The sequence below is a fragment of the Platalea leucorodia genome (assembly GCF_965183815.1).
Source record: "Platalea leucorodia genome assembly, contig: HAP1_HAP1_SCAFFOLD_714, whole genome shotgun sequence".
In the NCBI taxonomy this organism is placed as follows: Eukaryota; Metazoa; Chordata; class Aves; order Pelecaniformes; family Threskiornithidae; genus Platalea; species Platalea leucorodia.
Genome location: NW_028120936.1, coordinates 1 through 14,126, shown reverse-complemented (window position 1 = coordinate 14,126; position 14,126 = coordinate 1). Strand labels below are relative to the sequence as shown.

Below are 14,126 nucleotides of genomic sequence, written 5' to 3'. Positions count from 1 at the left end.
GGGGTGAGAAACGGGGGGTGACAAACGGGGGGGTGAGGAGGGGGGGGCGGCCCCCCGTACCTGGGCGGGGGGCTCCCCCCGGGGCGGGGGGCGGCTGCCGCAGGCGCCGGCCCAGCTTTTGATCCTGCGGCCCCAGCTCTTCCTGCCGACCGGGTTCTTCAGGCGGGGGCAAGTAAAGCCCAGGGCGAAATAGCCCCCCCCGGCGGCGGGGGGCCGGCCCGCGGGCCTCTCCGGGGGCGCCTCCTGCGGAAACGGGGTGCTGAGGCGGCCGCCGGAGCGGGGGGGGGGGGGGCGGGGGGGGGGATGGGGAAGGTCGTCGGGGGGCTCTGAGGGACAGCGAGGGCTTGGGGCTGAGGGACACCAAGGTCTTGGGGGTTGGGGACGGTCATCGATGGTCCTTGAGGACATCGAGGTTTTGGGGGTTGGGGACGGTCATCGATGGTCCTTGAGGGACACCAAGGTCCTGGGGGTTGAGGGACACCAAGGTTTTGGGGTTGGGGACGGTCATCGATGGTCCTTGAGGGACACCAAGGTCCTGGGGGTTGAGGGACATCGAGGTTTTGGGGTTGGGGACGGTCATCGATGGTCCTTGAGGGACACCAAGATCTCAAGGTTGGGGACGGTCATCGATGGTCTTTGAGGGACACCAAGGTCCTGGGGTTTGAGGGACACCAAGATCTCGAGGTTGGGATGGTCATCGATGGTCCTTGAGGGGACATCGAGGTCCTGGGGTTGGCAAGGTCATCGATGGTCCTTGAGGGACATCGAGGTTTTGGGTTGGGGACGGTCATCGATGGTCTTTGAGGGACACCAAGGTCCTGGGTTTGAGGGACACCAAGATCTCGAGGTTGGGGACGGTCATCGATGGTCTTTGAGGGACACCAAGGTCCTGGGGGTTGAGGGACACCAAGGTCTGGGGTTTGAGGGACACCAAGATCTCAAGGTTGGGGACGGTCATCGATGGTCCTTGAGGGACACCAAGATCTCGAGGTTGGGGACGGTCATCGCTGGTCTTTGAGGGACACCAAGGTCTGGGGTTTGGGGTTTGAGGGGACACCAAAGTCTTGGGCTTGGGGACGGTCATCGCTGGTCTTTGAGGGACACCAAGGTCCTGGGGTTTGGGGACAATGGTCTCCAGTCCTTGGGGGCCACCAAAATCTCGGAGTTGTGGATGGTCCGTCTCTGGTCTCTGAGGGACACCAAGGTCTTGGGGTTTGAGGGACACCAAGGTCGGGGGTTTGGGGCCCCGTCATCGATGGTCCTTGGGGGACGTCCAGGTCGCAGGGGTTGGGGACAATCACCTCTGGTCCCGTGGGTGCGTCCTGCTCCCAAGCTCCGGTGACGATTGTCCCCTGTCCCTGGGGGACAGCCGGGTCTCGGTGTCCCAGGGACGATGGTCTCTGATCCTTGGTGGACGTCAACCTCTTGAGGTTTGGGGACAATCGCGTCCGGTTGCCCGGGTCCGTCCTGCTCCCAAGCGCCGGTGACGATTGTCCCCTGTCCCTGGGGGACACCAAGCTCATGGGCTTTGGGACAACCATCTCCTCTCCTTGGGGGACACCCAGGTCACGGGGCTTGGGGACAATCGTCTCCGGTCCCCCAGGTCCGTCCTGCTCCAACGCTCCAGCGATGACCACCTCTGGTCCTTGAGGGCCACCAGGCTCTTGGGGGACCGGTGGCAACCGTCCCTAGTCCTTGAGGGCCACCAGGCTCTTGGGGTCCGGTGGCAACCACCCCTGGTCCTTGAGGGCCACCAGGCTCTTGGGGACCGGTGGCAAACCACCCCTGGTCCTTGAGGGCCACCAGGCTCTTGGGGACTGGTGGCAACCGTCCCTAGTCCTTGAGGGCCACCAGGCTCTTGGGGACCGGTGGCAACCACCTCTGGTCCTCGAGGGCCACCAGGCTCTTGGGGACCGGTGGCAACCACCCCTGGTCCTTGAGGGCCACCAGGCTCTTGGGGTCCCGGTGACAACCATCTCTGGTCCTTGAGGGCCACCAGGCTCTTGGGGTCCGGTGGCAACCATCGCTGGTCCTTGAGGGCCACCAGGCTCTTGGGGACCCAGTGGCAACCATCTCTGGTCCTTGAGGGCCACCAGGTTCTTGGGGTCCGGTGGCAACCACCCCTGGTCCTCGAGGGCCACCAGGTTCTTGGGGTCCAGTGGCAACCATCTCTGGTCCCCGAGGGCCACCAGGTTCTTGGGGTCCGGTGGCAACCCATCGCTGGTCCCTTGAGGGCCACCAGGCTCTTGGGGACCGGTGGCAACCACCCCTGGTCCTTGAGGGCCACCAGGCTCTTGGGGTCCAGTGGCAACCATCTCTGGTCCCCGAGGGCCACCAGGTTCTTGGGGTCCGGTGGCAACCATCGCTGGTCCTTGAGGGCCACCAGGTTCTTGGGTCCGGTGACAACCACCCCTGGTCCTCGAGGGCCACCAGGCTCTTGGGGTCTGGTGACAACCACCCCTGGTCCTCGAGGGCCACCAGGCTCTTGGGGTCCGGTGGCAACCATCTCTGGTCCTTGAGGGCCACCAGGCTCTTGGGGTCCGGTGACAACCATCCCTGGTCCTCGAGGGCCACCAGGTTCTTGGGGTCCGGTGGCAACCATCGCTGGTCCTTGAGGGCCACCAGGCTCTTGGGGTCCGGTGGCAACCATCTCTGGTCCTTGAGGGCCACCAGGCTCTTGGGGTCCGGTGACAACCACCCCTGGTCCTCGAGGGCCACCAGGTTCTTGGGGTCCGGTGGCAAACCATCGCTGGTCCTTGAGGGCCACCAGGCTCTTGGGGTCCGGTGGCAACCATCTCTGGTCCTTGAGGGCCACCAGGCTCTTGGGGTCCGGTGGCAACCATCTCTGGTCCTTGAGGGCCACCAGGCTCTTGGAGTCCGGTGGCAACCACCCCTGGTCCTCGAGGGCCACCAACATCTGGGGCCACGTCCGCCTCGTCCCCCCCGGGATGTCCCCGAGGGTCGCCGGTTGGCCGGGGGTCCCCCGGACCTGCGAGGAGGTGACACCCCCAATCCGTGGAGGTCACGGGGAGGGGTGGGGGGAGGGGCCCCCGGCGGGGTGTCCCCCCTCCCCCCGCCGCGCCCCATGTCCCCTCTGGGGCCACCCACCACCGGCGGCTTCCCGGTTCCTGATGGTCTGGTTGATGCAAAACTTCCAGCGGCCGACGGGGGACGATTGGGGGGCACCTTCTGCTGGGGGGGGGGAGGGTGCTCAGGGTGGGGGGTGGGGAGCTGACCCCACCCCCGCCCTCCCCTCCCCCGCTACTCACCCCCGCCGCCGCCCTGCTCGGGAGGTGCCACCTGCGAGGAGACAAATTGGGGGGGGGGGGGGGGTCAATGGGGGGAGGGGGGGTCTGGGGCTGTGGGGGGAGGGGCGCACGGGGGGAGGGGGACCCCGGGGGGTGGGGGTGGGGGGGCGGCACCTGGGGGTCGGCGGGGGGGCCCCCCAGGAGCCCCCGCGCCCGCGCCACGATGGCCTTCAGCTCCTCCACGAACTTCTCCGCTCCCCCTCCAGCACGAAGTTGTCCTCAACCTTCAAGGGGGGGGGACGACGTTAATGGGGGGGGGGGAGGGGCTTTGGGGAGGGGGGGGGGGGGAGGGGAGGAGTTTTGGGGTCCGGGGGTGGGGGAGGGCACCATGTAGCTGGCGATGTCCTCGGGGGCGTCCCCGTCGGCGTCGAACTTGAAGGTCACCATCTTGCTGTCGTGGGTCTCCAGTTGACATTCCACCGTGTTGTCCCCAGGGGAGGAGACCTAAGGGGGTGGGGACACAAATTATGGGGTGTCCCCCCTCCCCCCCCCTCCCCTCCCCCCCCCCCAATCGTCTCCCCTCCCCCCCCGCCGCCACCGACCTGGAGGACGGTGAGCTGGAAGCGAGGCAGCCTCTCCGGCCGCGGGCAGGAGGCTCGGCGTTGCCGGCCGCGGTCGGGTTTGGCGCCGGGGGGGGTCGGGGCCGGCGGTGGCCTCGGGGACGCGGAGGAAGGGAGGGGGCTCTGGGGGGGTGGGGGTCGGCGGCGGGGGGACCCGAGGGTAGGGGGGGGGGTTGGTGACGGCCCGGATGGCGGTGGTGGCATCCCCGATGGTGGTGGCACCCCTGGGGCTGGTGACATCCCTGGGGCTGGTGACATCCCAGTTGGTGGTGGCATCCCTGGGGCTGGTGACATCCCTGGGGCTGGTGACATCCCCACTGTTGGTGGCATCCCTGGGGCTGGTGACATCCCCAATGTTGGTGGCATCCCTGGGGCTGGTGGCATCCCCGATGGTGGTGGCACCCCTGGGGCTGGTGACATCCCAGTTGGTGGTGGCATCCCTGGGGCTGGTGACATCCCCAATGTTGGTGGCATCCCTGGGGCTGGTGGCATTCCTGAAGGTGGTGGCATCCCTGGGGCTGGTGACATCCCTGGGGCTGGTGACATCCCCAATGTTGGTGGCATCCCTGGGGCTGGTGACATCCCCTGGGGCTGGTGACATCCCCAATGTTGGTGGCATCCCTGGGGCTGGTGACATTCCCGATGGTGGTGGCATCCCAGTTGGTGGTGGCACCCCTTGGGCTGGTGGCACCCCAGACAGTGGTGGCATCCCTGGGGCTGGTGGCATCCCTTGGGGCTGGTGGCATCCCTGGGGCTGGTGGCACCCGTGGGGCTGGTGACAACCCACGGTTGGTGGCACCCCTTGGGCTGGTGGCATTCCCACGGTTGGTGGCATCCCTGGAGCTGGTGACATCCCCGATGGTGGTGGCATCCCTGGGGCCGGTGGCATCCCTGGGGCTGGGTGACATCCCTGGGGCTGGTGGCATCCCCGATGGAGGTGGCATCCCCATGGTCGGTGGCATCCCCGTTGGTGGCATCCCCACGGTTGGGGCCATCGCCGCCGTTGGTGGCATCCCCAGAGTTGGTGGCACCCCTGGAGCCAGTGGCTGCACGGTGGGGATCGGCTGTGGTGGCATCCCAGCCGGTGGGTGGCATCCCTGGGACCGGTGACATCCCTGGAGCCAGCTGCGGCTGCATGGTGGGCACCAGCTGCGGTGACATCCCCGGGGCTGGTGACATCCCCGGGGCCGTGGCATCCCTGGGGCCGGTGGTGGCATCCCAGCTGGTGGTGGCATCCCAGGAGCTGGTGGCATCCCTGGAGCTGGTGACATCCCAGTTGGTGGTGGCATCCCAGGAGCTGGTGGCATCCCGGGAGCTGGTGGCATCCCAGTTGGTGGTGGCATCCCGGAGCTGGTGGCATCCCGGGAGCTGGTGGCATCCCAGTTGGTGGTGGCATCCCAGTTGACGGTGGCATTCCTGGAGCTGGTGACATCCCAGTTGGTGGTGGCATTCCTGGAGCTGGTGGTGGCATCCCGGGAGCTGGTGGCATCCCGGGAGCTGGTGACATCCCAGTTGGTGTGGCATCCCAGTTGGTGGTGGCATCCCTGGAGCTGGTGGCATCCCAGTTGGCGGTGGCATCCCAGGAGCTGGTGGCATCCCGGGAGCTGGTGGCATCCCAGTTGGTGGTGGCATCCCTGGAGCTGGTGGCATCCCAGTTGGTGGTGGCATCCCAGTTGGCGGTGGCATTCCTGGAGCTGGTGACATCCCAGTTGGTGGTGGCATTCCTGGAGCTGGTGGTGGCATCCCGGGAGCTGGTGGCATCCCGGGAGCTGGTGACATCCCAGTTGGTGGTGGCATCCCAGTTGGTGGTGGCATCCCTGGAGCTGGTGGCATCCCCAGTTGGCGGTGGCATCCCAGGAGCTGGTGGCATCCCGGGAGCTGGTGGCATCCCAGTTGGTGGTGGCATCCCAGTTGGCGGTGGCATTCCTGGAGCTGGTGACATCCCAGTTGGTGGTGGCATCCCGGGAGCTGGTGACATCCCCAGTCCCGGTGGCATTCCTGGAACTGGTGACATCCCTGGAGCTGGTGGCATCCCAGTTGGTGGTGGCATCCCCGGACCCGGTGACACACCAGACACCGCCGGTGCCACCACCGGCCCCGGCGCCCCAGGCGCCGGCTGCAGCCGTGCCGCCGCCGCCGCCGCCATCCCACGGCTCTGCCTCACGCCGCCCCCCGGCTCCCCGTCACCGCCGGGGGGCTCCGGCACCGCCGCGGGTGGCGCCTCCGGTGACATCGGCTGACGTCCCCTCCGCCCCGTAGGCCACCTGTTGGTCAAGGTGTTGCGGCGGGAGCTTGTCCCACTGTCCGTCCCCCCCCCCCCGGCGTGACGGTGACTTACCGGCACCGGCAAGGCGACGCCGCGACCACAAGCGGGGGACGCCCCATCTTGGGGGGGGGCCCGGTGACCCTCGGTAGCACCCAAGGAGCCGCGGCGCGGCTTCGGTGAGACCGCGGGTGCCGGCGACGTCCGAGCCGGGACCGCCCTCCCCGAGCCCATCGGCTACCGAGGAACAACCGGGGGTGAGCGATTTGGGGGGGCTACCAGCCGCGGGGGGTGGAAGTGGGGGTCTCACCGGCGGCGGGGGTTGTTGCCGGAGCAGCCGTTGCCGGACGTGTTGGTCCACCTCGGTGTCCTCGTTTTCGGGGAGCGCCCGACCTTCCGCTTGCTTCTTCTCCCTCGTCTTCCTCACCAAGGTCAAGCGATCCCGGATGGATTTGGCGACGGCTTTGGAGTCGCTTTCGTGGAAGAAACCGGATTTCACCTGCGGCGGGGGGAGGGGGAAACGGGGAGCGGTGAACGGGGCGAAGCGTTGGCGCCGGACGGGGGTCGAGAGGGACTGGAGGGCCAACCGGGGGGCTCCGTGGGGAATCGGGGGTTCCGTGGGGAATTCGGGGGTTCCGTGGGGAATTTGGGGCTTCGTGGGGAATTCGGGGGTTTCGTGGGGAATTTAGGGGCTCCGTGGGGAATTCGGGGGTTCCTTGGGGAATTTGGGGGTTTCGTGGCAAATTTGGGGGTTTCTTGGCAAATTTGGGGGTTTCTTGGCGAATTTGGGGGTTTCGTGGCAAATTTGGGGTTTCGTGGCAAATTTGGGGGTTTCTTGGCAAATTTGGGGGTTTCTTGGCGAATTTGGGGGTTTCTTGGCTTCGGAAGGGGTTCAGGATGGATTTGAGGGACCAACCGTAGGGTTTGTGGGGAATTTGGGGGTTTCTTGGGGAATTTGGAGGTTTCTTGGCGAATTTGGGGGTTCCTTGGGAATTTGGGGGTTTCGTGGCGAATTTTGGGGGTTTCTTGGGGAATTTGGGGGTTTCTTGGGGAATTTGGGGGTTTCTTGGCAAATTTGGGGGTTTCTTGGGGAATTTGGGGGTTTCTTGGCAAATTTGGGGGTTTTCTTGGCGAATTTGGAGGTTCTTTGGGGAATTTGGGGGTTCCTTGGCGAATTTGGGGGTTTCATGGCGAATTTGGGGGTTTCTTGGCAAATTTGGAGGTTTCTTGGCAAATTTGGAGGTTCCTTGGGGAATTTGGGGGTTTCTTGGCGAATTTGGTGGTTCCTTGGGGAATTTGGGGGTTGCTTGGGGAATTTGGGGGTTCCGTGGGGAATTTGGGGGTTCCTTGGGGAATTTGGGGGTTGCTTGGGGAATTTGGGGGTTCGTTGGCTTTGGGAAGGGTTCGAGAGGGATTTGAGGAGCCAATCATGGGGTGAGTTTGGGGGATCATCGGCTTCGGAAGGGGTTCAAGGTGGATTGGAGGGCCCAGCCGCGGGGTTCACGGTGACTTTGGGAGGTTCATGGACTTACGGAAGGGTCAAGCCAAGTTGGGGGGGGCAACCCCAGGGGGATTTTGGGGTCCCCCCAAGGGGTTTTGGGGGCCACCTGAGGGATTTTGGGGTCCCCTGAAGGATTTTGGGGTCCCCCGAGGGGTTTTGGCGGCCACCCTGAGGGATTTTGGGGGCCACCTGAGGGATTTTGGGGTCCCCCAAGGGGTTTTGGTGTCCCCCGAGGGATTTTGGGGTCCACATGAGGACTTTTGGTGTCCACCTGAGGGATTTTGGGGTCCCCCGAGGGATTTTGGGGGCCACATGAGGGGTCTTGGTGTCCCTCAAGGGATTTTGGTGTCCCCGACGGATTTTGGGGTCCACATGAGGACTTTTGGTGTCCCCTGAGGCCTTTTGGTGTCCATCTGAGGGATTTTGGGGTCCACCTGAGGGATTTTGGGGTCCCCCGAGGGATTTTGGGGTCCACCTGAGGGATTTTGGGGTCCCCCAAGGGATTTTGGGGGCCACCTGAGGGGTCTTGGTGTCCCTCAAGGGGTTTTGGTGTCCACATGAGGGATTTTGGGGTCCACATGAGGACTTTTGGTGTCCCCTGAGAGATTTTGGGGTCCCCCTGATGGATTTTTGGTGTCCCCTGAGGGATTTTTGGGGTCCACCTGAGGGATTTTGGGGTCCCTCAAGGGGTTTTGGGGGCCACCTGAGGGGGTCTTGGTGTCCCTCAAGGGGTTTTGGTGTCCACATGAGCGATTTTGGGGGTCCACATGAGGACTTTTGGTGTCCCCTGAGGGATTTTGGGGTCCCCCTGATGGATTTTGGTGTCCCCTGAGGGATTTTGGGGTCCACCTGATGGATTTTGGTGTCCCATGAGGGATTTTGGGGTCCCCTGAGGGCTTTTGGGGTCCCCCGAGGGATTTTCGGGTCCACCTGAGGGATTTTGGTGTCCCCTGAGGGATTTTGGGGTCCCCTGAGGGATTTTGGGGTCCCCCGAGGGATTTTGGGGTCCATCTGAGGGATTTTGGGGTCCCCTGAGGGATTTTGGGGTCCACCTGAGGGATTTGGGGTCCATCTGAGGGATTTCGGGGTCCCCCAAGGGATTTTGGTGTCCATCTGAGGGATTTTGGGGTCCATCTGAGGGATTTTAGCGTCCACCTGAGGGATTTTGGGGTCCACCTGAGGGATTTTGGGGTCCACATGAGGACTTTTGGTGTCTCCTGAGGGATTTTGGGGGCCACCTGAGGGATTTTGGGGTCCCCCGAGGGATTTTGGGGTCCACCTGAGGGATTTTGGGGTCCCCCGATGGATTTTGGGGGCCACATGAGGACTTTTGGTGTCCCATGAGGGATTTGGTGTCCATCTGAGGGATTTTGGGGGCCACCTGAGGGATTTTGGGGTCCACCTGAGGGATTTTGGGGGCCACCTGAGGGATTTTGGGGTCCCCCGAGGGATTTTGGGGTCCACCTGAGGGATTTTGGGGTCCCCCGATGGATTTTGGGGTCCACCTGAGGACTTTTGGTGTCCCATGAGGGATTTGGTGTCCATCTGAGGGGTTTTGGTGTCCCCTGAGGGATTTTGGTGTCCCCCGATGGATTTTGGGGTCCCCCGAGGGCTTTTGGGGTCCCCCCGAGGGCTTTTGGCCTCCCCCCGGCGCCTCTCACCATCTCGCAGGCCACCTCCTCGGGGACGTCGGCCTCCAGGTCGAAGCTGAACTCGATGGCTTCGTTGTCCTTGTGCTTCCCCTTCAGCTTCTTGGGATCCTCCACCCAGAGGCGAAGCGCCAAGGAGGTCTCCAGGCCCTCGTCTTCCTCCGCCAACTCCACCCGCAACCCCGTGTCCTCGGCGAAGAAGACGTGGTCCAGCAGATCCCGGATGGAAAGCCTACGGGCGAAGGGCGTGGTCAACGGCGGAGGGCGGCGCCGGCCCCGCCCGCGGCGCCCGGCCTCTCCCACCTCTCCGCCTTGTTTTGCCGGATACAACCCTCGATGATCTCCTTCACCTCCGGATCCGTCACCTTATCCAAACTCGCCGGTTTGATACCCTACAAGAAGCGGAACGGCGGTGACGTCACCGCCGGCGCGCCGCCGGCGCGCGCCGGGAAAACCGGAAACCCACGCTGGTGACTTTGCGGTAAATCTGGGCGGCGTTTTGGCACTCGGAGTAGGGATACTCGGAGGTGCCCATCTCCAACATGCACATCCCGAAGGCGTAGACGTCCACCGATTCGTCGTACCGTTCCTCGTACATCTCCGGCGCCATAAATTCCGGCGTACCTACGGCCGACGACGGATGAGAACCGATCGCCGGCCGTCGGCGCGCGCCGCGGCTCCCCGCCTCTCACCGATGACGCTTTTGGCGAAGGAGGTCCTCATGAGGGTGGCCAAACCCAAATCGCCGATTTTCACCGAACCGGTGGGGCCGGTGATGAAGATGTTGTCGCACTTGAGGTCCCGGTGGATGATGGGCGGCGTCCGGGTGTGGAGAAAGTGAAGCCCCTTCAAGATTTGCCGACACCAACTCCGCAACACCTTGGGTTTCATCACCTTGAACCTCTTGAGATACCTACAAGATGGCGTCCGCCGTCATCCCCCCCCCGCCGCCGCCGCCGCGCCGCCGCGCGCCGCCACCGCCGCTCACGTTTTGAGGGTGCCGGAGGTCATCAGTTCGGTGACGAGGACGATGCACTTCTTGCCCTTGACCGTGGATTCCCAAGAATCGTAGAAGCGAACGATGTTGGGGTGTTGTAACCCCTTCAACATCTCCGCTTCCTCCTTGAAGCGTTGTTCTTCCGCCTTGGTCAACTTCCGGTCCTGGGAGAAGCCCCCCCCCCCCCCCCCCAAGGTCAAGGTTAACCGGTATCGGTCGCCTTGGCCGGCGGCGAAACCCCGGTGAAGGCAATGATGAAGGCAATGCTCTGCCAATGACGTTGGAAGAGCTTCGCCGTGAACTTGAGGGGCCGACCGTCAGGTTCACGGTGAATTTTGGGGCGCCCTTGACATTGGAAGAGTATGACCATGAACTTGAGAGGTCAACCATCAGGTTCGTGGTGATTTTGGGGGTGTCAGTGACCTTGAGACAAGCTCAAGATGAACTTGAGAGGTCAACCATCAGGTCCATGATGAATTTTGGGTGTCAATGACGTTGGAAGAGGATCACCATGAACTTGAGAGGTCAACCATCAGGTTCGTGGTGATTTTTGGGGTGTCAATGACCTTGAGACAAGCTCAAGATGAACTTGAGGCAGCGACCGTCAGGTTCACGGTGAATTTTGGGGCGCCCTTGACATTGGGATGAGTTCAAGATGAACTTGAGGCGCCGACCATCAGGTCCATGATGAATTTTGGGGCGCCCTTGACATTGGAAGAGGATCACCATGAACTTGAGAGGTCAACCATCAGGTTCACGGTGATTTTTGGGGCGCTGTTGACGTTGGAAGAGGATCACCATGAACTTGAGGCGCCGACCATCAGGTCCATGATGAATTTTGGGGTGTCAATGACCTTGAGACAAGCTCAAGATGAACTTGAGGCACCGACCATCAGGTCCATGATGAATTTTGGGGCGCCCTTGACATTGGAAGAGGGTCACCATGAACTTGAGGGGCCAACCATCAGGTTCACGGTGATTTTTGGGGTGTCAATGACCTTGAGACAAGCTCAAGATGAACTTGAGGCAGCGACCGTCAGGTCCATGGTGAATTTTGGGGCGCCCTTGACATTGGAAGAGTATGACCATGAACTTGAGAGGTCAACCACGGCCCACGGTGATTTTCGGGGCGCCGTTGGCGTTGGGACGCCCCCCCCCCCCGTTGACCTCAAGAGCCCCCAGCCCAGATCCCACAACCTCCCCGCCCCCGCCCGCCCCTCCCCCCCCCCCCCCGGCGGGGGGGGGGTGGGGGGTGGGGGAGGGGCTCACCTGCAGCTCGCACCAGGCCACCTCCACCCAGGTGTCGGTGTCGAAGCCCTTGAAGACGCTTTTGAAGGCGCCGCGCCCCAGCTCGATGTCGAACTTGAGGAACCTCCCCCCCGGCGAGGTGGCCACCGCCTTCATCTCCGCCTCCTCCTCCTCCCCCCCGCGCCCCGCCCCTCCCCCCCGCAACTCCAGGTCACCTGCAAGGTCAAGGGCGACCCCGGCCCGGCGGCCATCTTCCCTCCCCAACGATTCCACGCTCTTCCGGAAGAAGCGTTTGGGGGGGGAGGGGATGTTGGGGTCCCCCAAGTCGGTGGCCATGGTTGCCACCCCTCCCCCCCTAAAAGATTGGGGTGCGCTCGCCCCCCTCCCCCCTCCCCCCCCCCCCCAAATAAACAGGTCCCCAAGGGTTGACCCTATGGATCTATAGGGGGGGGGGTGGGGGAGGTGTCCGGGTGGGGGAGGGGCCCCCCCTTTTTTGCGGTGTCACCGGAGGGGGGGGGGGTGGGGACCTGTGGGGAGCAAAGTGGCTTCGTTAAGGGGGGGGGGGGGGAATTGGGGGGGGGAGGGGCTAATGAAGCGCCCCCCCATCCCCTATAGATCCTATAGGTCCCCCAGCCCCGCCCGCTATGGGAGGTATAGGTGCCCCCCCCCCCGCCTGTACCCCACCCCCTATAGCCCCCGGGTGCCCCCCTATAGCCCCTCTCTACCCCCCCACGGCCCCTATAGCCCCCGGGTGCCCCCCTATAGCCCCTCTCTACCCCCCCACGGCCCCTATAGCCCCCGGGTGCCCCCCTATAGCCCCTCTCTACCCCCCCCACGGCCCCTATAGCCCCCGGGTGCCCCCCTATAGCCCCTCTCTACCCCCCCACGGCCCCTATAGCCCCCGGGTGCCCCCCTATAGCCCCTCTCTACCCCCCCACGGCCCCTATAGCCCCCGGGTGCCCCCCTATAGCCCCTCTCTACCCCCCCACGGCCCCTATAGCCCCCGGGTGCCCCCCTATAGCCCCTCTCTACCCCCCCACGGCCCCTATAGCCCCCGGGTGCCCCCCTATAGCCCCTCTCTACCCCCCCACGGCCCCTATAGCCCCCGGGTGCCCCCCCTATAGCCCCTCTCTACCCCCCCACGGCCCCTATAGCCCCCGGGTGCCCCCCTATAGCCCCTCTCTACCCCCCCACGGCCCCTATAGCCCCCGGGTGCCCCCCTATAGCCCCTCTCTACCCCCCCACGGCCCCTATAGCCCCCGGGTGCCCCCCTATAGCCCCTCTCTACCCCCCCACGGCCCCTATAGCCCCCGGGTGCCCCACATCCCCTATAGCCCCACGCCCCCCTATCCCCCCTAGGGGCCCTCCGTACCCCTATAGCCCCCGTATATCCCCACACCCCCCATAGCCCCCTACACCCCCCATCCCCCTATAGCCCCCATATGCTCCCGCATCCCCTATAGCCCCCATGACCCCTGTACCCCCGTGTGCCCCTATAGCCCCCATGCCCCCCCCCACCCCCTATAGCCCCCATGCCCCCCCCACCCCCTATAGCCCCCATATGCCCCCATCCCCTATAGCCCCTGTATACCCCCATGGCCCCTATATGGCCCCCCCATCCCCTATATACCCCCACACCCCCTATAGCCCCCATACGCCCCCCCACAGTCCCTATACCCCCTGCGTGCCCCTATAGCCCCCATGTGCCCCACGCGCCCTATAGCCCCCATACGCCCCCCATCCCCTATAGCCCCCACGGCCCCTATAGCTCTCATACACCCCCACAGCCCTTATGGCCCCCATATGCCCCCTCACCCCCCTATATACTTCCCCATCCCCTATAGCCGCCATATGCCCCCCACCCCCTACAGCCCCACATGCCCCCCATCCCCCATAGCCCCCGTGTGCCCCTATAGCCCCCCATCCCCTATAGCCCCCATACACCCCCATCGCCCCTATGGCCCCCATACGCCCCCCCATCCCCCTATATACTCCCCTATAGCCCCCGCGTGCCCCTATGGGCCCCACACACCCCCACAGCCCCTATAGCCCCCGTGTGCCCCTATAGCCCCCAGGCGCCCCCCATCCCCTATAGCCGCCATATGGCCCCCCACCCCCTATAGCCCCCGTGCGCCCCTATGGGCCCCACACACCCCCACAGCCCCTATAGCCCCCGCGTGCCCCACACCCCCTATAGCCCCCGCGTGCCCCTATAGCCCCCAGGCGCCCCCCATCCCCTATAGCCCCCACACGCCCCCATCGCCCCATGGCCCCCATACGCCCCCCCATCCCCCTGTATACTCCCCCATCCCCTATAGCCCCCATATGGGCCCCCACCCCCTATAGACCCCGCGTGCCCCCTACAGCCCCCGCACACCCCCGCCCCCCCTATGGCCGCCATACGCCCCCCCATCCCCTATAGCCCCCTATGGCCCCCGCCCCCCCTATGGCCGCCACGCGCCCCCCACCCCCCCCAGCCGCCGCGTGCCCCCGTAGCCCCCGCGCCCCCCCACCCCCTGTGGCCCCCATCCCCCCCCGCCCCCCACCCCCTATAGCCCCCATACGTCCCGCTCCCCTCCCCCCCGCCCCTCCCGCTCACC

At 64.9% G+C, this 14,126-nt stretch overlaps 1 protein-coding gene across 1 annotated transcript; it reads right to left on the bottom strand.

The window, feature by feature from the left end:
* Positions 1–60: 60 nt before the first annotated feature.
* Positions 61–11,862, bottom strand: LOC309604373 (serine/threonine-protein kinase WNK3-like; the record flags this gene model as incomplete). Its single annotated transcript, XM_082339320.1, is given in 15 exon segments — positions 61–243; positions 2,240–2,989; positions 3,083–3,189; positions 3,270–3,300; positions 3,423–3,502; positions 3,505–3,532; positions 3,636–3,752; positions 3,851–3,991; positions 6,442–6,630; positions 9,294–9,513; positions 9,585–9,673; positions 9,748–9,905; positions 9,974–10,194; positions 10,270–10,442; positions 11,548–11,862. Coding segments are annotated over 15 exon segments (2,802 nt in total), but the record flags the coding sequence as incomplete, so codon positions are not given.
* Between the last annotated feature and the right edge of the window lie 2,264 nt (positions 11,863–14,126).